The sequence below is a fragment of the Salmo salar genome, chromosome ssa14, assembly GCF_905237065.1.
Source record: "Salmo salar chromosome ssa14, Ssal_v3.1, whole genome shotgun sequence".
NCBI classification, from domain to species: Eukaryota; Metazoa; Chordata; class Actinopteri; order Salmoniformes; family Salmonidae; genus Salmo; species Salmo salar.
Genome location: NC_059455.1, coordinates 63219431 through 63242330, shown reverse-complemented (window position 1 = coordinate 63242330; position 22900 = coordinate 63219431). Strand labels below are relative to the sequence as shown.

At 42.4% G+C, this 22900-nt stretch overlaps 2 protein-coding genes across 2 annotated transcripts in view; one reads left to right on the top strand and one right to left on the bottom strand.

The window, feature by feature from the left end:
- Nucleotides 1-2519: 2519 nt before the first annotated feature.
- Nucleotides 2520-21106, bottom strand: si:dkey-14o18.2 (neuronal pentraxin-1). Its single transcript, XM_014141835.2, has 6 exons — nt 21061-21106; nt 10360-11502; nt 7902-8628; nt 7508-7758; nt 6338-6517; nt 2520-5454 (listed from the first exon to the last, which is right to left on the bottom strand). Exons 2-6 carry the CDS (start codon nt 11101-11103, stop codon nt 5245-5247), a joined length of 2112 nt encoding a protein of 703 aa, XP_013997310.1. The 5' UTR covers nt 11104-11502; nt 21061-21106; the 3' UTR covers nt 2520-5244.
- Nucleotides 3613-22900, top strand: part of LOC106570000 (voltage-dependent calcium channel gamma-6 subunit) — a 48782-nt gene continuing 29494 nt past the window's right edge. Inside the window, exon 1 of the mRNA XM_014141840.2 lies at nt 3613-3686. The gene's annotated coding sequence lies outside the window, so the exon portion shown is untranslated. The remainder of the gene's footprint in view (nt 3687-22900) is intronic.

The window sequence follows — 22900 nt, the reverse complement described above, 5'->3', positions numbered from 1 at the left end:
AGGTTCCCCGTGTAAAATAGGTTTTTCAATCTCTATATGATCACATGTATAAATACAATATTCCCTAAATATATCAGTAAAAAATACTCTTAAAACCATCATGTGGGGATTATTTATGGTGTTACATGTCTACATCGACTAATCTGAAAATTGCTAAAGTAATGCTGTTATTAGCATAGGCCTAGTGCGATGCTACCCAATTTTCACAACTCTTGTCATTTTTCAGCCATTTTGGAATATTAAGTTGATCCTGGTTATTCTTCATCATCTTTTCTCTGCCTGTCCATATATTTAACAGATTATTGGGTTAGAGTATTTTTTTCCCCAGCTAAAAGCAACCTGAATGTCTGTGCTCACCACTAGGGGTGGTGACCGGACAGTACAGGTTGAGTGCTGGGTACTTGTGGATGAGGAGGAGGTAGGAGTGGTTCAGGGTGTTCAGCTTCTGAGTCAGGTCTTTGAGTCTGACCCCCGCGACCCCTTTGCCATGGATACAAAAAAAGTGAGGATGAGGTAGCATAGAGAGCCAATTAAAAGGTAAAGTTAGGGTTAAAACCTCAAGTCTTGACCTTCCATAACAATGTAAATCAGTGGACTCCTATTTCTGACCCTCGAATCTATTGAATAAAAAAATATGTGGTAATGAAACTCACAGTAGAAGGTCTGTAGGAGTGTGGCCACAGTCAGCAGAAAACAGAGCAGGGCCAGGTAATGTGATAACTGTCTGTACTGTGTATGCCACCAATCTGAGAGGGGGACATATTTCAGCCACATACAGTAATGTCAGTATAAACATGATGCATACTAAAAAGTATAGCGTTGTGCTTTTTAAATATCAAACATGCAATAATCTGAACTTGATCTTGATCTTATTTCTTTGGATAAAATGCACTATAATTGGATGATAATGGGATCACCTCTCACTGTTGACCCCTCCATCTTTTTAGGCTGTAGCTGGCCCGGTTCAGACGCCCCCGTTCTCTCCTGGTCTTATGACTCCCATTCCCCCAGAGTAGCTGGAGACTGCTGGAGACTGAATATAGATCCAGCTCTCCTTAGTTCCAATTCACAAATAAGCTTTGAGACGGTATGTCACCCTTAGCTTCATGCAAAGTACATTTGATAGCAAAACCTGTCAGGCCGGAGAAGTCTCGATTATGGCCAAATACCCTTATTCTATTGTGTTGTTTGTGGACAACTTTATGTAGCTTGTGGTGACATTTCTGTTTAGAATATGCGTGGTTGTCCAGGGCCCGGTTACCCGAAAGCATCTCAGGATCCTATGGTTCTAACGATGAATGTAGCCTTAAGATGTTTTTAGGAAACCTGGCCCTAGTCTGTAAGTGTTGTCTTGGTCAGACCAATTCAATATGGCACCCAGAATAAAGATGTCAGCAAACAGTATCTAGGCCATAACGGAACGCAATGTACAGCCCCAAGACTTCTATGCAAATGCCCTCCGTAAAATGCATTGCTTATCTATACTTTGACACCTACGGTGTTGCTAGACATTCCCCTTCTCCTCAATAATCCACAGTATTATCTGCTTCAACCGACGCGATTTAGGTGCTATGTTTTGCTTTTAAGCGGACCCATTTCTAGGCTGTGTGAGAGTCTTGTTTTGGCAACTGATAATCCCCAGTCATTTAAGACCGGCAGCCACAGGATTTGAATTCTTCCAACCGCACTCTTATCAGCTCTGTTCTCAACACAGGCAAATATCAAGGCATGCACAATTCCTGGGGGGTTTCAAAGTGCTATTCAACAAGAACATAGTGTACAGATCCGAGGCTAAGTTACTATTGTGACTTAATACAGGCTGCAGCTGTAGATTAGACCCTGTAGCGTTGCTATTGCTGTTGCATATTCCAAACCTAGCCTATATCGTTCCCAAGCTTTGCCAAAAGTAAACGTATTTTCGTATCATACTTTGTTTTTCTAATCTGGTCTGTAATATGTGATTTCAACTGCTGATTGCTGCTTTAAAAGCATACAAAACAAAGCCCCAGCGTTCTGACTTTGACTTGTGTTGGGGTCTTTAAGCCGTCATGACAATATAGGCTACTGAATATACAGAACACCCTCCAAAGGCAACTAACACCCTCTTGTGGCAAACAAGGTGGACTCACTGAAGAATTATAATCATGAGTCATGCTGCTGCTTCCTTTGTGTGTAGCCCCCACCCATTACCCCTTTGTTGTTTACAGATCTGTAAAGGGACTGGATAGGTGTAAGCAATATAGCAGTAGCTGCCCTTCAGTATATGCTCCATGTTGGGAATTTTTACCCTGCGATGGCTGGTGTGGGTACACGTTTTTGCTCTATCCAAGCAGTAACACATCCGATTCTACTAATCACAGTTTTAACAAACATTATTAGTCTTTATTCAATGCTTTAATTTAGGAGTGTTTCTGCTTGACCGGAGCAAAAGCTTGGACCAACACCAGCATTTGTGCGTAAGACTGACCACCAATGAAAGAAATTACATGAAATATCTGTTCATGAAATATGCAATAATATTTACCAGAGTTAGTCCATTTATTTCTTGTTTAAGTTTTACGATTCGTCTTACATTTTTGGCTTACATACACAGGAAAGGAACTTTTGAACAAATACACAGACATTAATAAATAAAAGGTTGTTCAATATTTACAGACAAGAAAAACTGAATCTATTGAGTGTTTCTTTATATACAGATGAAATGTATACCAAAGGCGAGATTATACAAACTTTATGGAAGCAACATAGATTCTGATGGTGAAACTGCATTCAATGCTATGTTTAAACTGAATTTTATCCAATTGTATTAGCATTCATTAATCAATCATCTTTTTTAAATGTAATGAATTAGAAACATACACACAAAATGTTCGGAAACATTACATACATTTAGCCCACTATCAGGAAAATAAACTGGAGCATGGGGTTTTTAATGCTCATCTTGGCATTATAAACTCTTATAAAACAATCCAAACCACTATGTCCTCTCACAAAGGTGCATTAACAAATATTTACAAACATACTGTAATGGTTGTGTTCTGTAATGGTTGTAATGATTAATAGCAACAAGGGGCTATGTCCAGCCAAGGGCTGTACTATCACCATGGCAACAACAGACCCGTTTATCAAAGATTTTTATAACTAGCCCAAGATAGACCAGAGCCTTTTATTTTCAATGGGAGCAAATGAATCATAGTGGGCAGAACAAAGCAAGAATGTGGGCAGAACCAAGCACGAACTAGCGAGATCCTATTGGCGCGTTGCATATTTACATTAGGGAATGTCTACTTTGGGAAGTGTGCGTGTGCAACAACTCAATTCGCCCTTGCACTCCTTCTAAACAACACTATTTTTTGAAACTTTGGCAAAGGGTAAAGTTTACAAGACGTTGTCCACTCTGTTTGTTACAGATTACAGAGAACTGTATTGAGATGAAATGTTTTATCAAGGAAAACATTTGCAGAATGTCAGCCAAAATCCATCTCGCTACCATCTTCTCCCAATGCCAGCCACTGGGCTTCCTCTCATCACCATATTTGGTAGTTAGTGGAAACAGCAACCGGATGCTTCACATTTATACATCCGGTGAAATATCTGTCTCATTGTTCTATCTGTGCTTTTACGATCAGTGTTCATGTGAAACAATGAGACGATAGACAGTCTGAACTTAATACACTGAAATGGGGGTAAGTAAACTAATAAAATAAAATACATTCCTCATTTGTATGCTTTACAGACAGAAAAGGGATGGCCATATACACTGAAAGAAAATATAAGGAAAGGATGTGTTGTTGTGTACAATAAGTTATATTTACCAAAAATGTAATGGTGTATATTTGTTTATGCAATTTCACAGTTGATATTCAATACATCGGCTATATTTTTCAGATTTGTTTAAGCATTTTACATGCATTAAAAACATAAGACCCAACTAATAAAAAGCAACAGATTTTTAGAGCATTACAGCATTACATTTTTGTTTCCAAGCTGTTTTGAGTGCATGTGCGTGCATGTGTGAATTTAGCCTATTTGAGAACATGTGTGAATTTAGCCTATTTGAGAACATGTGTATGCTACTGACAGCACAGAAATAGTCTGGATCTAGATCAGAGCTCTACTTGTCAGGTAAATCCCACTGTAAGCCACAAGTTACCATGGAGATGTCAGCATTACCTTAGACCTCTTGACAGCCAGTTAGCCTGTATTTATGCGGGCTCCTGTCCACAAGTCAGACTTGACAATGTCAACTCTGCTGTTGCATAAAACCTGGCAGCCATTTCAGACACACTGATAGAAATACAAGTCGAAACCAAACCCACAAGTTTTGCTGTGTTAAAACAGACATTCCAGCTTACAAAATGTCCCTTTTTTAAGGAGTACTTACAAAAATATTATGTTTTTGCAAACAGACAAAGCAAACTCCTTTAACCAAAAGCAGAGCACCATCAGCTATTTGTAGAGCTAAGTTCCTGTGAAAAATCTAGTGGAATGTTGATCAGTTGCATGTGTGTACAACACAGTAGTAGAAAATAGGCCTCTAAAATCTCTGTGGGCAAGGTAGAGTTGGGACTGTCTAAAAGCCTAAAAACAAAATCCCTAGATGAGCTCCTCCATCTTCCTGTACAAAAAAATACAACATAATCCCTCACATTCACTCATCAAATCTTTATCAATGTCTTCCAACTCATACACTTGCCATGTGCATGGCTCTGTTTTCAGTGCCTTCAGGTTGTTCATTCAATACTGTCCAAAGTTGGTTTATGAGCATTCTACCTCAGTGCTTCCCTTTTAATCACTGGTATCATCCTACTCACCAGTCAAAAACAGAAAGACCAACAAATAACATCTGGAGTATTGTGACTTTGAGAACCATATCCAGGCGTAATACGTCCCAGAAAAATGTTTTGATTCTTTGAACACCTGACTGATGAAGGGCTTTGCTAAGGCCGGGGCAAACATGGATGGACCCATCTAGAGACAGGGAATCCTATTAGCTGTACTGGATCTTGGGAGCAGTGGTAGTCATGACCATTCGGTTAAATCCAGCCTTTTCTCTTTAACAGTCCTCCCAGTTCCTCGGCCCAGCGAGGGGGAAGGCAGAACAGAGAGGAAATGGATGGCAAAAATAGCAGAATGTCTCTGCAGCGTAGTGCACAGAGCCCTGCTGCCACACCGTACAGCTGGTTGACTGACATCATTGGCTTGGTGATCAGACATTTTTAATGAGGCAGAGTGGGGTAGTGCTTAGTGACAGGGGTCGAAGGGGTATTTGGTGACCCCACCGTGAAGCTCAACCGCTGCCTCTGTCCAGGAGATGAGGTCACCGGCCATGTGACCTCCGCAGGAAGCCTGGCTGTAGATTTCATTGGGCGTGAGAATGCGGGACCACAACTGGAGGTCTGACATTTCGCCCACGAAGGACTGAGTGGCGTCAAATCGGCCACCTAGGGCGTCCTGTTAGGAAAGCACAGCATTATTATTAAGAGTAAAGGCCCACAAAACATGAACAAGAACCATCTATCCCACAGTAAACGATGAAGACGCAATTATTTAAACAGATGTCTTGAGTTTTCCACCTTTTATTCCTTTAAAACAAGGTTGGTTAGTCACCAACAATGTTCTAAAACTAGGCAGTTCAGATCAAACCTTTGTTCTTAAACCTTCTCATGACCTAGTGTCATGTTAAGGTTAGGCTTAAGGGGAAGGTTTAACTAACATGCTAAGTAGCAAAAAAGTAGTAAGTAGTTGCAAAATTGATAGTTGTCCATGATGACATTCTAACACGCAACCTTTGGGTTTCTAGAAGTTTGCATTATATGCCCACCCATCCCCTATCCACCCCTACTAACCACCCTACTTTCGTTTTAGCCTTAAATAAACTTCTGTCTAATGTAACCATACCATACATATTATACTAATTTGGGTGTCCCAGATTTACATATACTATCTTACGTCTAGTCTATGAGACCAGGCTGGACTCTCTTGTCTAGAGCAACTTACAGTTCTTACATTCATCTTAAGATAGCTAAGTGAGACAACCACATATCACAGTCACCAATGTACTGATTTCCAAGCTTAGTTTTTGGCAATAGCCTGTGTCTTCTCGGGACACAACTAGACGATAATCAGCTTTAACATGATTGTATTAACAGCTTTTTGTGTTCTGCAAAGCCTAAAATCAGCAAACACACACTTTAAGTGTGACAAGTAATTCCCTGCTTGCAACATTTTGTGCCTGCTGTTGGATCCAGTATTGCTGTTTAGAAGTTTCTGGCTTTTATATGTTCTTCAGAACTTTGAGTATGTAACTTCATAGAAAGAAAATGTATAATTGTACCTGTTCCTGGCCCAGAATAAAGACTCCACCAGGCTTGATGGGATGCCATGCAGATAGATTCTCTCCAGATCCCCTTTTTACGCCGTCCTGGAAGGCCTCCCAATGCCCATCGTGTGTTGACCATGTCACGCACAGATGTTGCCACTTCCCGTCCGTCATTGCCATGGGCAATGTCACTGCCTGTGCAGAAAAATAGAGGCAATGGCATGATTAACTAATTGCATGATGGGCTAATTGATTGATTGATTGGCTCAATCCGAAGAGTCTAAACAAAAGATTTCCGTGAGTAAAAGGAGCAAAGTCACTGCCTGTTCGGAGAAAGAGAGATTATTACCAGGTTAATTGACTATCACAGAACAGGATGTTAGTGTCATTGTCTTGGCCATTTCGAAAAATGACACCTTCAGAAGGTAAATTAAACACAAATGTTGTCGTTTTTTGGGGAGATATTTTGTAAAAGATTTGCCAGGTTTTGTGAATAGGTACAAATGGCCATCGCATTTCAATTAGTGAGCTTTCTTTTATTTTGTGTTATATCCTTCAGGTTCCATAGCTCCCAGGTTTAACCACCAAATCCCCTCTTGTCTGGGAGAAACCCTGACTCATGCTAAGGTATGGGCCCAGACCATGTGTCTATCTCCTCGTCCACCCTCTCATTAGACGCCTCTTCACATGACTGTGCTAGATAAGCTGCTTGCCCTTTGCCCTCTGTGGTCTTATGCCATTAGGGAGGATGATAGATGAGGACAGAGCCACTATCTCTCAGGGGGCAAGACTAGGTGAGAGCAGGCTGCAGGTGAACTGTAACTGTGACAACTGCTTTCTGCCTCGCTCCTTGAGGACAGGAGATAAATCAAATTCCGGTGCCTGATCGGATGAGAACGGAGTCACCTGACACTGAGGTGTGAGCTTGCTTACCTTGAGGTCATTCATTTTCCACTTGTGCTGCCAATGGGGCAACTGACTGATAACATAAGTGTCGTCTTACTTCAAATTTTGATAAAAAATGCTGAAACACTCCTTTCTAAATGGTATGACACATCACAGTAGGAAACCTTATAGTAGGAGAGTGTATTTGTGTAAAAGGTGAGGGAAAAGATATATATCTTCGCAAATTGGTCACTAGGGGCACCACGTGAATGTATGCAAAATAATCAATCATGCTCTTACCTTGTCGTTGACCAGTAGTTCCATGGGGTTGTTGCCCCATTCGATCAGAACCAGTTCGTTGGCCTGTCCCGGTACAGAGTAGGAGAAGGGCGTGCCGAGGCCTGGCCCTGACCCCCCTTTTATCCAGAGGCAGACGGTGAGGGCGAAGATTTCGTTGAGTAGGGTCCTCTTTATTTTTCCATATATGTAGTTAGTGCGCATAGGGAAGCCAATCTGGAAAGCATCCGGACTCTTTGGCTTTTTCCGGGTACCTGTTGGGATACAAGACAGCAAAATATGAGCAATGAACAGCTGATACTGAGTATCTGTACCTGCAAATACAACTCGGCATGCATGATATAACTCGGAAAATAGTATACAGTATCAAAGTGGGTTATTATCAGAGTTTCAATACCAGGGTCAGTGTTCCTGTGGTTAAGGTGGCTCAGCACAGTTTCAAGCTTGTTGTGTCCACGGCCAAGAGGTCTTGAAGCCGGTGGCTTGCTGTTATAGGATGGACGAGGATGATGGCCATGGTTATCGTTGCCATGGTGACCATCGTCACGGTGACCGTTTCCATGGTGGTCATCATGGTGGTCATCGTGAAGATCATCATGGTGGTCATCGTGGTGAAGGTCATGATGGTCATCATGGTGTTCGCCATGACGGTCGTTGTGATGGTCATCATGGTGATCGTCATTGTGGTCGTTATGGTGGGTGTCATGGCGGCCATGGCTACGATCATAATGGCGGTCATAGTGTCGGTCATGGTGACTGTTTTGACGGTTGTTGTGGCGGTTGTTGTGGCGAGCGGGGGTGGAGGTGTGGGTGTCGTGGTGGTCATCATGGTGATCGTCGGGGTGACTGGGTCCATGGTGGTCATCGTGGTGGTCATCGTGTCGATCATCATGGTGGTGGTCGGGTCCATGGTGGTCATCGTGGTGGTCGTCATGGTGGTCATCGTGGTGGTCGTCATGGTGGTCATCGTGGTGGTCGTCATGGTGGTCATCGTGGTGGTCGTCATGGTGACCATAATCATGATGCCCACCATAATGATTGTTGAGCTGCTTCTCAAGTGCATTGATTTTGCGTTGCAGGAGGTCTCTCAGTGAGCTTGAATAGGAGCTGGAGGAATTCCTGGCCTGGAGAAATGGAGAAAATGAGTAATAGTTACAATAGGAAATGTTTGCATGCCTTATTAGTCCATGTGCTTGGTTATTCAAACTTTGTGGAGCAAACTAGAATAGCAGTTGGAATTTATTTCCATAATAGGACTTTTTTTCTATTTGTTTACCCCTTTTTCTCCCGAATTTCGTGATATCCAATTGGCAGTTAAAGTCTTTTCCCATCGCTGCAACTCCCGACAGACTCGGGAGAGGTAAAGTTCGAGAGCCAAGAGTCCTCCGAAACACGACCCTGCCAAGCCACACTGCTTCTTGACACACTGCTCACTTAACCCGGAAGCCAGCCGCACCAATGTGTCGGAGGAAACACTGTACAGCTGGTGACCGAAGTCAGCGTACATGCGCCCGGCCGCTACAAGGAGTCGCTAGAGTGCGATGGGACAAGGACAGTCTGAGGGGCCAAACCTTCCCCTAAGCCTGTCGACGCTGGGCCGATCGTGTGCCACCTCATGGGTGTCCCGGTCCTGGCCGGCTTCGACACAGCCCGGGATCGAACCCGGATCTGTAGTGACGCCTCTAGTACTGCGATGCAGTGCCTTAGACAGTTGCGCCACTCGGGAGGCCAATCTCAGCTGAACTGTCTTTGTCTAACACCCTCAAGACATTTGGTAACACTTTCTATGAACCATCAGTGTTATTAATGCTTGTATAGGATATACGCCACTGTGATGTCTTATAGCACGTTTTCTTGGTAACACTTTATTTTTAGAGCCTGACCGATATATATAGTTTCATTATTCAGTACATGGGATGGAAAAAAGTTAATCTCATGCTTATCTGAACACTGTCGCCCATTCTCATTTTCATTATTGTCACAATGTAAGAAATCAACATTTGAAGAAATTTCTTGGACAATTACTCTTTTGGATGGAAATTTATGAGAACTTGGTGTGGAAAATGTAACTTTTTAATTTCCCTGTTGTAAAACACTAAATCGGCAGATATATTGGTGTTGGTAAGTTTTGTCCCACAAAATATCTGAATCGTTATCGGACCCCAAAGAAAACATATAGCTTGGGCTCTACTTTCTATGAACCACCAGTGTTATTAAGTATTAGTAGTACTTGTATAGGATATACGTCTATAGCATGTCTTATAACAAGTCTTACAGTTCATTATAGAGTGCTAGAATCACTTTAAGCAAATTGGTGAGAAACAAAATCAATTAGAACCCAAAAATTATCTTCCAGAATCCCCAAAATATTGGTCAATCAAGTTGGATTTTGTATATACAGGAACTTCCTTAATGCATGGGAAAATGAAGAAGAAGGATTTTGTATATACAGGAACTTCCTTAATGCATGGGAAAATGAAGAAGAAGAAAACGGTGTTCAGTTGTTTGTTAGTGTCAATGGTCATATGTCATACAATCACTCAACCAGACCTTCTCCTAGGCTTCATGAATTCCCAAGGGATCAGTGCAATATATCCTCCAGGGTGAGAGTCAGGATAATTAACTAATCAACTTAGGTCTTCCTACGCATACACATGGATGGAGCTTGGGCTGTAGGCCACTGATATCCTCACGTCATGAGAGAAAGCCGGAGCACCTTTTGTCGTGCTTCATTTCAGGTCAGTAGCGAGACACAGTGCCCCGTAGTGACGCATAAGATAACCTAAATTCGCACACAGGGCCAATAAGCTTCCTATCCCACTTCCTACTCATCCTTTGTTGTTGTTCCCACTGACCTGCAAGTTCTCCAGCCTCTCCTTGAGTGTCTGTAGCGTTTTCCTAGTTTTCTCAGGGGAGAAGGCCCCATGCTTGCTCCCAGCGTTGTCCTTCCCTCGGTGGTGTGGGTCCGATCGATGTCCATTGTTCAGTGGGTAGTGTGGATCCCCGTGGTGGTCAGCATCATGGTAGGCATGGTGCGAGCTCGGGTGATGGGTGTTGAGACGCGGGGGTCCATGGTGGTTGTCGTGATGGTCATCATGATGACCCACCCCCCGGCCAAAGCCCTCACAGAGGGTCAGCTTGGCAGTCAGTTCCCTGATCGTCTCCCGCTGGTCTAAGATGGTCTCCTTTTGCCGCACCAGGCTCTCGCGAAGGTGCAGGATGGTGGATTTGGCCTCGTCTGATATTCCTATCCCCATTCCCATCGACCTCCTGCCGTTACCATTGGGCGCCCCTGCAGCAGGTCCATGATGCCCATTACTGCTGGGTCTGTCGTGGGCAGGTCCGTGTGCTGCCCCGCCTGGTGTGAAGCAGCTGGGGTCTGCATCCGCTGGAATCGGGGTGCAAACAAACTTTGGCTGTGCTCCATAGTCATAGTCTAATCCCGGCAAACTAACAACAGCCATTGAGGAAGATATGAGAGTATAAAGGAGTAGAAAAAAAAGAGACAAAGAGGGTAGGATGAAACCAGGGAGTACTCCACTCCAACGCATTTTCCCTGTAGGCAAAAGCATCAGGGGTGGGACGGCGTTGTCGGCCATATTTTTGTTCTCTCCTGTCAAGGGAGACTGTCCTTCCACGCTTTATTTTTGGTGTGATGTATACCACGAGTAGAGGTCATTTGGGGCGGATGGCAAGCTGATTTGACACATGGCAAAACAGTCCAAATCCCCTGTCTAACAGGGTAAATTCCTTCAAGAAGTGTTCCAACACGCAGGACCTTGTGCCAAAGCAGTTAGTGCTTCATCACTGTGCCACCATGTGGACTGGCTCCATAACCGGACAAATGGGTGTTGACGTGTCCTTTTCCTCTGTTCAGGGAAGAAGGGTCTGCCTCCAGGTGATCTCTCGTGGCACAGCGTGCCTCCTGTGTTCGGCAGCCAAAATAATCCCTTTATAGCCGGCTTCTATCTATCCGTGAGGTCCAATGGTGCTTCCATCTGGAAGGAAAAGACAAAGGTGATAAGTCATACATTTAATTAACACTTAAAAGCTTAATTGGAAATACTTTTTTAAGTCTTGGTAAATGCTATCACTTCAGTGAATAGACAACAACAGCAACATACGGGGGCATGATCAGAAGTACATTGATATACTGAACAGTACAGAGCAATAGGATGGCGTTGACAGAACTCGAGCAGAGCAGCGGTGGGGAGTAATGGAGCTAGGGTCATAAACAATTAAACTACAATTATTTAGTCAATCAGTCACCGCTATTGGTTTTCAATGAGCCAGCAATGGCCTTCAGTGAATGATGCCAACAGCTGAGAACCCCCCTGGGCAATGTAATCAGATTACAAGACAGCCAGCAGGATGCAGTTAATGAATGATGGTTTTCATTTTAATGTGGGCAGGCAGGCTGTTTACTATGCAGGGCTAGGAGGTTATTCATAGTGGAACAACAGGGGAACAGGTGTGCGAGACAAGGGGCTATCACCAAAGAAGCTATATTGAAAGAGCTGCAAATAATGCCAGTGTGATTGAGGAGGTGTGTCCAGACTAGGATACAGGAGCACCGCAGTCATGAGTTACAATGTACAGTAATGGAAAGAACTGCTCTTGACCAGGGATATAGTAGAATGTTGTTTATGCACATGTTTATCTGGGGAATGGCATTGACTGACCTATTACGCAAAGTTAGCATTGTTAGCGTTAATATATATGTTATTCCTAATCAGAGATTGTCGTCGATCAAACCACCTAAATGACTTCAGCAAACATTCTAAGAGTAGGTATAAGGCCTCAATTATTCCAACAGTTCCTGAATAGGAGGTTGGACAGAAAGTGAGGCAAAGAGAGAAGGTAACAGAGAGCTCAAGGACACTGCCTTATAAGCCATGGCTATCATCAATTCACCACACCTACCGATAGGCCTCCTTCTTCTTAAAATATAATCCCCAGTCCTATATTTTGATGAGATTAATACATACAATATAAATTTGTCAATGTCAAGTTGGCAATTCTTTATATCAGCAAGCTATATTTTTTACATCAACAGTGGATTAGACAAATAATGTGTTTAACTATTTTCCTTACTGTAAATTTACAGCAGTAAGGAAAATAGTATTGTAACTGTCACGTCCTGACCAGTAAAGGGGGTTATTTGTCATTGTAGTTTGGTCAAGGTGTGGCAGGGGGTGTTTGTTTTGTGTGTTTCAGTGTTTTTGGTTTAGGTTCTATGTTTTCTATTTCTATGTTTAAATCTAGTTTTCTCTTTCTATGTTGGGTTTTTGGTAGGACCTCCAATTAGAGACAGCTGGTTGTCGTTGTCTCTAATTGGAGGCTATATTTAGTTGAGGTTTGTTTCACTTGTGTTTTGTGGGTGGTTATTTTCTGTATAGCCTGGGGGCCTTATGGAACCGTTTTTTGTCATTTGTTTATTTTGTTTAAGTGTTTTCTTTAAATAAATTAAGAAGATGAGCACTTTACCAGCTGCGCCTTGGTCCAATCCTTATGATGCCTATGACAGAACCACCCACCAAACAAGGACCAAGCAGCAGGTATTGGAGCACCGAGAAAAAGGATGGACGTGGGAGGCAGAACGACGTTTCTGGGAGAGGAAATTAAGGGAGCTACATGAGGCCGAGAGGCATCCCCCCCAAAAAATTGGGGGGGCCACACGGGGAGTTGGGCAGAGTCAGGGTGGAGTCCTGAGCCAACTCCCCGTGCTTACCGTGGGGAGCTGGTGACGAGGCGAGAGTTGGCCGGCAGCCAGGGAGAAGTGCGCCGGCGCAGCGCATCTGGCCACCAGTGCGTCTCCTCGGTCCAGCTTACCCTGCGCCTGCTCTACGCACGGCAGCCCTCACTCTCCAGCACAGCCCAGTTCGCCCTGTGCCAGCGCTCCGCCCGTGCCGGACTACAGTGACCACTCAGCCAGGACGGGGTGTGCCAGCCCTGAGTTCCAGACCGCCGGTGCGCCTCCATGGCCCAGTGAGCCCTGTGCCCGCTCTGCGCACCCAATCTCCTGTAAGTCTCCCCAGTCCGGGGAGACGGTCCCAGCTCCACGCAGGAGGCCTCCAGCGACGCTCCTCAGCCCGGAGCTGCCAGCGACGCTCCCCAGCCCTGAGCTTCCAGCGACGCTCCCCAGCCCTGAGCTTCCAGCGACGCTCCCCAGCCCTGAGCTTCCAGCGACGTTCCCCAGCCCTGAGCCTCCAGCCACGCTCCCCAGCCCTGAGCCTCCAGCCACGCTCCCCAGCCCTGAGCCTCCAGCCACGCTCCCCAGCCCTGAGCCTCCAGCCACGCTCCCCAGCCCTGAGCCTCCAGCCACGCTCCCCAGCCCGGAGCCTCCAGCGACGCTCCTCAGCCAGGAGCCTCCAGCCACGCTCCCCAGCCCGGAGCCTCCAGCGACGCTCCTCAGCCAGGAGCCTCCAGCGACGCTCCCCAGCATAGAGTCTTCTGAGCGGGAGCTACACCCAGAGCCAGTGCCATCTCCGTAGTGGGAGGATTGGGACCGTCGTTGACGGTGGCCACCCTCCCTTCCCTCCCTTTAAGTTTGGGGTTGTTTTTGTTGGGTTTTTGTTTTTGAGGTGCATTCGGGGTCTGCACCTTTGGGGGAGGGTACTGTCACGTCCTGACCAGTAAAAGGGGTTATTTGTCATTGTAGTTTGGTCAGGGCGTGGCAGGGGGTGTTTGTTTTGTGTGTTTCAGTGTTTTTGGTTTAGGTTCTATGTTTTCTATTTCTATGTTTAAATCTAGTTTTCTATTTCTATGTTGGGTTTTTGGTAGGACCTCCAATTAGAGACAGCTGGTTGTCGTTGCCTCTAATTGGAGGCTATATTTAGTTGAGGTTTGTTTCACTTGTGTTTTGTGGGTGGTTATTTTCTGTATAGCCTGGGAGCCTTATGGAACTGTTTTACGTCATTTGTTTATTTTGTTTAAGTGTTTTCTTTAAATAAATTAAGAAGATGAGCACTTTACCAGCTGCGCCTTGGTCCAATCCTTACGACGCCTATGACAGTAACATACATCCCTGCTGTAAAGCAAAATATCAGTATTAAGTGTGGTGTCTGTATAATGCTGTAAATGTAGTAAAATTCTCCCTAAAATCTAAATGTAAGAAAAATAATACATTTGTAAATAAAATACATTTATTCAAATTGGTAAAAACATTAACAAATCAACAACAGAATTGACAATAGAAGTAAGAATTGTTAACACATATGTAACCAAATAAGATCACTACAACACTAATTTAAAAACTATATTGTGTGGGGGAGAGAGTGAGACAAAGAGGGAGATGGAGTTAATTGTTCCCAAGATGGAGATTGGGTACAATCCTAGCTCCATGGTCATCAGAGCATCTATTCGGGGTAAGGGGGGTTAGAGGCGCTGAAACACACAACGGGACAGTTTGGGCTGGAGAGCAGCCAGGAGAGAGAAGTCAGCGCAGCATCAGGTGTTCCTCATGGGGCTCCATAACAATCATCCTCAGTTCTGATTTGTCAGCTCTTCTCACCCCTAGGACAAGCATAGAAAAATGAAGAATAGAATGAGAGGCAGAGAGCACCAGAGCTGGTTACTCTGTGAGTAAAAAGATAGGTGACAAGGGACATATCAAGCCGGTGTCGTGTGTGTATGTGTCACAGGAAGTTGGTGGCACACTAGTTGGAGATGACGGGCTCATTGCTGGAGCGGAATCAGTGGAATGGTATCAAATACACCAAATACATCGTCTCCATGTGTTAGATGCCATTCCATTAACTCTGTTCCAGCCATTATTATGAGCCAGCCTCCATTGGTGTGTGTGTGTGTACTGTACTTACCTCACTAGAGGTCTTCATTCAAACTCAGTGAGCTCTTGGAAGAATGGGGCAAGGTAGGGGTTGAAAACAGCTGGCTTCCTCTGGCCCACCTTGTCACTTTGCCCCATCTTCAAGATTCATCATCTTGGGTTGATTCCAATCTGTACAGCCATATATCCAATTTAGTTTATGAAATCAATTGAGGTGTTGAACAAATACAAATAAGACTACTAGATACACCTACCTCAAACCCTAGCTAACTAATAAAACACTATAGCCTACACAATACCACAGATGATTTTACCAGACTCAAAACATTTTTCTTTATTTCTGTGCCGCCTAATGTTTGTATACTACTGGTAAAGTGAACAGGTTTAGCTAATACTGTAACATTATGGAACAATGTTGTTGAGAGGTTGTACGCACACGGATGTGTCACACGGTTGTGACAGCTAAGGAGGACATGGTCCCGGTGTTGTTGCCATTCATGCTCTTCCCCCTAGAGTGGACTGTGACTGTATCACGGTGACATCTAGATGGCTACCAATATTCGTTATTTCTTGTGTAGGCTGCTATCCTACTTGAAATCTAAAATATATTTGTAAAAATTGGCCACGTTACTAGCTACCGCCGGCGACACTGTGATAGAGCTGCCCAGTGGAAGCACCTTAGGTCGGCAGGCACCTCAACACAACACCGGTGCACTGGTCATTCTCATTGGCTTTAGCGGCTGAGGCTCATGAGTACTTTAACGGACCTCTACGTGGTTTGTGTTAAATGCTGCATGTCAATCCGGAGAAAAAAAATTGCGCCGGTAATATGGGTCATATCCAATGGTCATATCTTTTTAATTGCTAGAAATAAGCCGTTTTCTCTGTAGTAATGTTGAAAACATAATGGTCCAGAATCTGCACTCAGTTTATTCTCTATGGCACTCAGAAGCTGCGGTACCGCGAAGCACAGCAATTATTATCTGGGTGATTTCTTGTCTAGGTCGCACAGCAAGATATTTACAAAGCAATTTAGAGCAGACTGAAATGGCTTGTGTCAACTTGAGCTAGCAAAGTTAGCTAAAAAAACATGCAGTAATTCCACGTTGGCTAGCAATAAAATTACTTAGAAATAAGTCAAAGTACAGTACCTACCCAGTAGTTGCTGAACATTTTCTTCCACTTCACAGCATCTTCAAAAATATATTTAATAAAATAGTCTGATATTCATGTGTCTCACCTGACAGCATGAGGTTAGTGCCTGAAACTGATCATTTGAATCTACAGTAGGCATAAGCTATTATAATAAAGAAATACAGTATGTTTGAGTAATTTTTACAGGAGGCTTCCAATTACAGTATTTTGTTCAGCATTTTACCCATAATGCAGAGCAATCTACAGCATGAATGCTGTTAAACAGATTTACAGTATTTTACTGTGCATTCTACAATGTTTTACTATTGGAATTACAGAAAAGTCTTAGTCTAGTGAGAGATTCTGGTAATTGCTCAGTTTTTCAATTTACTCAAAGTCAGATGAACTCGTGGATACCATTTTTATGTCTCAGATTGCAGCCTAAATAAATGCTTCACAGAGTTCAAGTAACAGACACATCTCAACATCAACTGTTCAGAGGAAGCTGCATGAATCAGACCTTCATAGTCGAATTGCTGCAAAGAAACCACTACTAAAGGACACCAATAATAAGAAGAGTCTTGCTTGGGCTAAGAAACACGAGCAATGGACATTAAACTGGTGGAAATCTGTCCTAAAATATTTTTGATTTGTTTAACACTTTTTTGATTACTACATAATTCCATATGTGTTATTTCATATTTTTGATATCTTCACTATTATTCTACAATGTAGAAAATAGTAAAAAATTAAGAAAAACCCTTGAATGAGTAGGTGTGTCCAAACTTTTGACTGGTACTGTAAATTCAGAGCCATCATAAAGGACATCATTTTTAGATTAGTCTTACCAAGTCTTGCTCAAATCATCATTATCATGTGTTTCTACTTCTTTGCTCCTTTCTGCTTCACTGCTCCTTCATAGAGCAATTACAGTAACATTGATACTTCCTATAGGTTATAAGTAATCTGTTAGCTGCCTTTAAAGGGACACTTCGGGATTTTGGCAACAAGGCCCTTCATCTACTTCCCCAGAGTCAGATGAACTCATGGATACCATTTTTATGTCTGTGTCCAGTATGAAGGAAGTTAAAGGTAGTTTCGCGAGCCAATGCTAACTAGCGCAATGACTGGAGGTCTATGGGTATCTGCTAGTATGCAAACTGATACCATAGACTTCTGGTCGTTATGCTAATGATATTTTGCAATTGTGCTAACGCTAGTTAGTAAATTCCTTCAAACTGTATGCAGAGACATAAAAATGGCATCCACGAGTTCATCTGACACTTGGGAAGTAGATAAAGGACCTCATTGGCAAAATCCTGAAGTATCCCTTTAATAAGTCAATGGAATGACAAAATGTTTTGGACGATTACCTACGCACAAAGAATCTTCCCAAGCCTTGGCAAGTCAAAGTCTTCTAACCCGGAGGGACTTTCCTCCTCTCAAGGTTGACTTACTAATAGGATTCCCAGGATTAATACCTGATGGTAGGGCAGAGGATTGGCCCTGGCCTGCTCACTTCAGAAAGTCAAAGCATCGTTATCACACGGGTCAGAGAAGCTGGGCCAGTCTACAGGCCACAAGCCAATTCAAGCCAGACGTCGGTTGACATCTCCATATGCCCTGTCCTGTTGCTTTTAAGAAGCTTTTCCTCCTCGTGCCATGCTGTGCTTGATTAATGCTCCACGGCATGCGCATTGAACAGGGCTGATTGGCATGTAAACTTGGTACAGTGATTCACCCTGTTGCTTGAACGAGACTAATGAAAGCCTGTGATCAATTAGAAAGAGTAGAGAGGAGAGGGTTAACCTTGACGCAATATATAGAATACGCTAGCATATAACTGCTCACAGAGTATTTGCAAATATTTGCACTCCACAAATAATGTCATAGAATAAATGTTCAGTATACTGTAGGTGCTAAGAATGGTACACAATTTCCTTTAACCTAAATCTAAATAAAAAAAATAAAATTGTACAATATATTAGGAGGGTATTTTCTTGCTCCCCATGTCACCGCAAATCTCAGTGTTTGAAGGTCACTGTTTTTAAAATGTTTTAACTTTTGATTGTCATTTTTTACTTTATATTTTTTTCTACAAAACTTAGAAATGTGCCATTTTCACATGTTGACACTTCTATTGTGCTGGAGATAATGAAAATGAGGTTGAAAAGTGGTGGAGTTGCCCTTAAACACATACAGTGTGGCTCTCATTCATTCTCACAATTTCCATTAACCTACATCTAAATTAAAGTTTTAAAATTGTACAGTATATCACTTCATGGGTTTGTATCATATCATGTATTATATCATGGGTATATACTTAGCACATTAGCTGTGTAGAAATAGAAATACGACTTTTCTTTCTCGCCTTTTGCTCTCAACACTTAAAGGACAATTCTGCCACTTTTCAACCTCATATTCATAATCTCCAGCACCAAACCAGTGTCTACATATGTGAAACAGCGCATTTCTATGATCTGTGGTTAAAAAGTCCAACCAAAAAGGCTTCTCTGTGACATCACAGGGCAGGATTAAAAGTAAAAAAAACGGTGATTTTCAAACCTCGCAACAAGTTTCTAGTCCAAGGGAGGGTATTTTCTTGCTCCCCATGTCACCGCAAATCTCAGTGTTTGAAAGTCACTGTTTTTAAAATGTTTTAGCTTTTGATTGTCATTTTTTTACTTTATATTTTTATTTCTACAAAACTTAGAAATGTGCCATTTTCACATGTTGACACTTCTATTGTGCTGGAGATAATGAAAATGAGGTTGAGAAATGGTGGAGTTGCACTTTAACATGTACCGTGTGGCTCTCATTCATTCTCTGGGCACCACTGTGCCATACCCCTCTGTGCTACCCCCGACTGTGTAGCACAATTACAGTGTACCACCACAGACTGGTCCATCCATGTAATTACTAAAACACAGTCTAAGTGGGACCCATGCTGTTTCCAACAAGTGTTTTGTTAACTGGAGTTTTTAAAAATTAGTAACAGGAACATGTGATCAACAGACCCTTAATTTTGGCTTGTTAAACATGCTTGCTGATAACACTTCATATAAATAGGCTGAGCCATGTTAACCTCACTGCAAGGGTTAAAGCAAAGGTGTAAACGTTGTGCCCGACTTAACCTCAACCATGACACGATGTGACATTTACCACTGGGCAGCTACAGTATCAGGATCCTGCAGGACAGGTGTCTCCTATACTACTGTATACCATGCCTTCAAAAACTCCAAGTGTGTTAAGAATAAAACAGACACTTAATCTGACCATAGATTAGTTGAAGCTGCAGAAGAGCCAATGTTTCATTGTAATCCACAGAGGACAGGAAATGATCTAAAATAATGACTGTGTTTCCTTTCAATCTTTCGTTCTAAAATAACTTGTGAAATGTAGTATTCTTATGACCAATAAGAAATATCTGCAACAAATAAATAATTGGTTCTGTGTCACCGCAAGTAAGTAGAGATGCCAAATATTTGAAGTGGCCAAGCGTGGGCCTGGGTCAAAGGTCATGTCATGACCTCGACACAAGCATGTGGCCACAAACCCATCCAGAGAACAGCTGAAAGAAGTCATTGGACTGAGAAATATGCCTATAGTGGTGAATATTCCCATTAACACAACCAAGGTGATCGTCTGACTTCACACTATAAGTTCCCATTGACTCTGTAAACTAGCACTATCCAAACCCAACTTGGCACAGTGGAAGTGTTTATGTACTGGGGAAATACCTTGTTATCCAACTATTTCGGACAAATTCTCTATTCAGTATCGCAAGTCAAGCAATCATCATGTCGTGATTTAGCATTACACTCTTAGAAAAAAGGGTTTCAAAAGGGTTCTTGACATTTCAATCTACTTCTCTATTCTATATCTAGGGAAGCATAATCACAATACCACAGTACGAACTTGAGAGAATATGCAGTTGACAAACAAGATTTCAGAAATGACCATAAATGTTGAAAATTGAAAAATTACCAATAGCAATAAATAATACATAATCCAAATCCCAATGCAGCTTGAAAACAAACATGCACAATTGCAGCAATACATTTGGTTACTCCAAATGAATTATTTTATTCCTAAATAAGCAGTCACAACTTATCTATTTGCACGACTTTGTCACGTCAAACTATTTCAGATCATCCCCCTATATACTGAAGTTGAAATATCACATTTGATCTTATGGAAAATCTGTCTATTGTAGAATTGATTTACATGATTTTTTTTAACCTATTTCAAGTGACATATTATAGGCATTCGTAGAATTCCAGGTAAAGTGTCTTGACAATTACTAACACTCTTCTACAGTGAGTGAGATCAATTAAAGCTATGCCCTCAAATTTGAGCACATTGTTTTATACTACCTTTTTCTTCTGAATCCAAGACTTCACCAGAGAGTAAGAACAGCACCCTACAACTTTGGAGACATTTACTTTCAATCAGAAAGACTCAACTCTCTGTTTCTAAATACAGTTAAAGCCAGGCTCTCAACTGTTTGGACAAAGCAAAGCAGATTATCCTGAATGTAATCCAAAAATACCTTTTTAGATTTGTATATTTAAAAAAAATGCAACCATCCCAAGGAGTAATAAGTGTTTTTAGGGTGAATAAGTTTCCTTACCTGGTCACAAGCTACAGTCCCAAGCTGGTTAGTCCATCCCCAAACACTGATCAGATTGAAAAGGATTTGCTCTAGGAGGATAATTTTAACTCTCTCTTCCTCTCCCTCCCTCTCTCACCCCTTTGTTTAAATATCCCTCCACTCCTACAGATTCTCACGGTCAGCCATTTTCTTGATTCTTCTTGGCTTTCTTTTACAGACACCCATATGTACCCTTTCTCAGGTTCTGTTTATTTCCCTACATAGCTTTGGACAGACCTTTGCCCAAGAACACACAAGCATTCAATTTGTCTCAGTATAATACAGGTGTTTATGAGCATATATTTACAATATGTAATACACACAGTTGAAGTCGGAAGTTTACATACACCTTAGCCAAATACATTTAAACTCAGTTTTTCACAATTCCTGACGTTTAATCCTAAAAATCCCCTGTCTTAGGTCAGTTAGGATCACCAGTTTATTTTAAGAAAGTGAAATGTCAGAATGAGTTACTTCAGCTTTTATTTCTTTCATCACATTCCCAGTGGGTCAGAAGTTTACATACACTCAATTAGTAGCATTGGTAGCATTGGCATTACATTTTTTAACTTGGGTCAAACGTTTCGGGTAGCCTTCCACGAGCTTCCCACAATAAGTTGGGTGAATTTTGGCCCATTCCTCCTGACAGAGCTGGTGTAATTGAGTCAGGTTTGTAGGCCTCCTTGCTTGCACACACTTTTTCAGTTCTGCCCACAAAGGTCAGGGCTTTCTGATGGCCACTCCAATACCTTGACTTTGTTGTCCTTAAGCCATTTTGCCACAACTTTGGAAGTATGCTTGGAGTCATTGTCCATTTGGAAGACCCATTTGCGACCAAACTTTAAAACTTCCTGACTGATGTCGAGATCTTGCTTCAATATATCCACATAATTTTCCTTTCTCATGATGCCATCTATTTTGTGAAGTGCACCAGTCCCTCCTGCAGCAAAGCACCCCCACAACATGATGCTGCCACTCCCGTGCTTCATGGTTGGGATGGTGTTCTTCGGCTTGCAAGCCTCCCCCTTTTTCCTCCCAACATAATGATGGTCATTATGGCCAAACAGTTCTATTTTTGTTTCATCAGACCAGAGGACATTTCTCCAAAAATTACAATCTTTGTCCCCATGTGTAGTTGCAAACCGTAGTCTGGCTTTTTCCTTGCTGAGGAGCCTTTCAGGTTATGTCGATATAGGACTTGTTTTACTGTGGATATAGATACTTTTGTACCTGTTTCCTCCAGCATCTTCACAGGGTCATTTGCTGTTGTTCTGGGATTGATTTGCACTTTTCGCACCAAAGTACGTTCATCTCTAGGAGACAGAACGCATCTCCTTCCTGAGCGGTATGACGGCTGCGTGGTCCATTGGTGTTAATACTTGCGTACTATTGTTTGTACAGATGAACGTGGTACCTTCAGGCATTTGTAAATTGCTCACAAGGATGAACCAGTCATGTGGAGGTCTACAATTTTTTTTTTAGGTCTTGGCTGATTTCTTTTGATTTTCCCATGATGTCAAGCAGAGGCAATGAGTTTGAAGGTGGGCCTTGAAATACATCCACAGGTACACCTCCAATGACTCAAATGATGTCAATTAGCCTATCAGAAGCTTCTAAAGCCATGACATAATTTTCTGGAATTTTCCAAGCTGTTTAAAGGCACAGTCAACTTAGCGTATGTAAACTTCTGACCCACTGGAATTGTGATACAGTGAATTATAAGTGAAATAATCTGTCTGTAAACAATTGTTGGAAAAATGACTTGTCATGCACAAAGTAGATGTCCTAACCGACTTGCAAAACTATAGTTTGTTAACAA

Excerpts from the sequence above, each read along its gene's own strand:
- si:dkey-14o18.2 (XM_014141835.2), bottom strand. The coding sequence starts at position 11,103 with ATGGCCGACAACGCCGTCCCACCCCTGATGCTTTTGCCTACAGGGAAA. Across the intron at positions 8,629-10,359 it reads AGAGGCTGGAGAACTTGCAG|GCCAGGAATTCCTCCAGCTC; the intron begins GTCAGTGGGAAC and ends CCATTTCTCCAG. Across the intron at positions 5,455-6,337 it reads TTATTCTGGGCCAGGAACAG|GACGCCCTAGGTGGCCGATT; the intron begins GTACAATTATAC and ends CTTTCCTAACAG.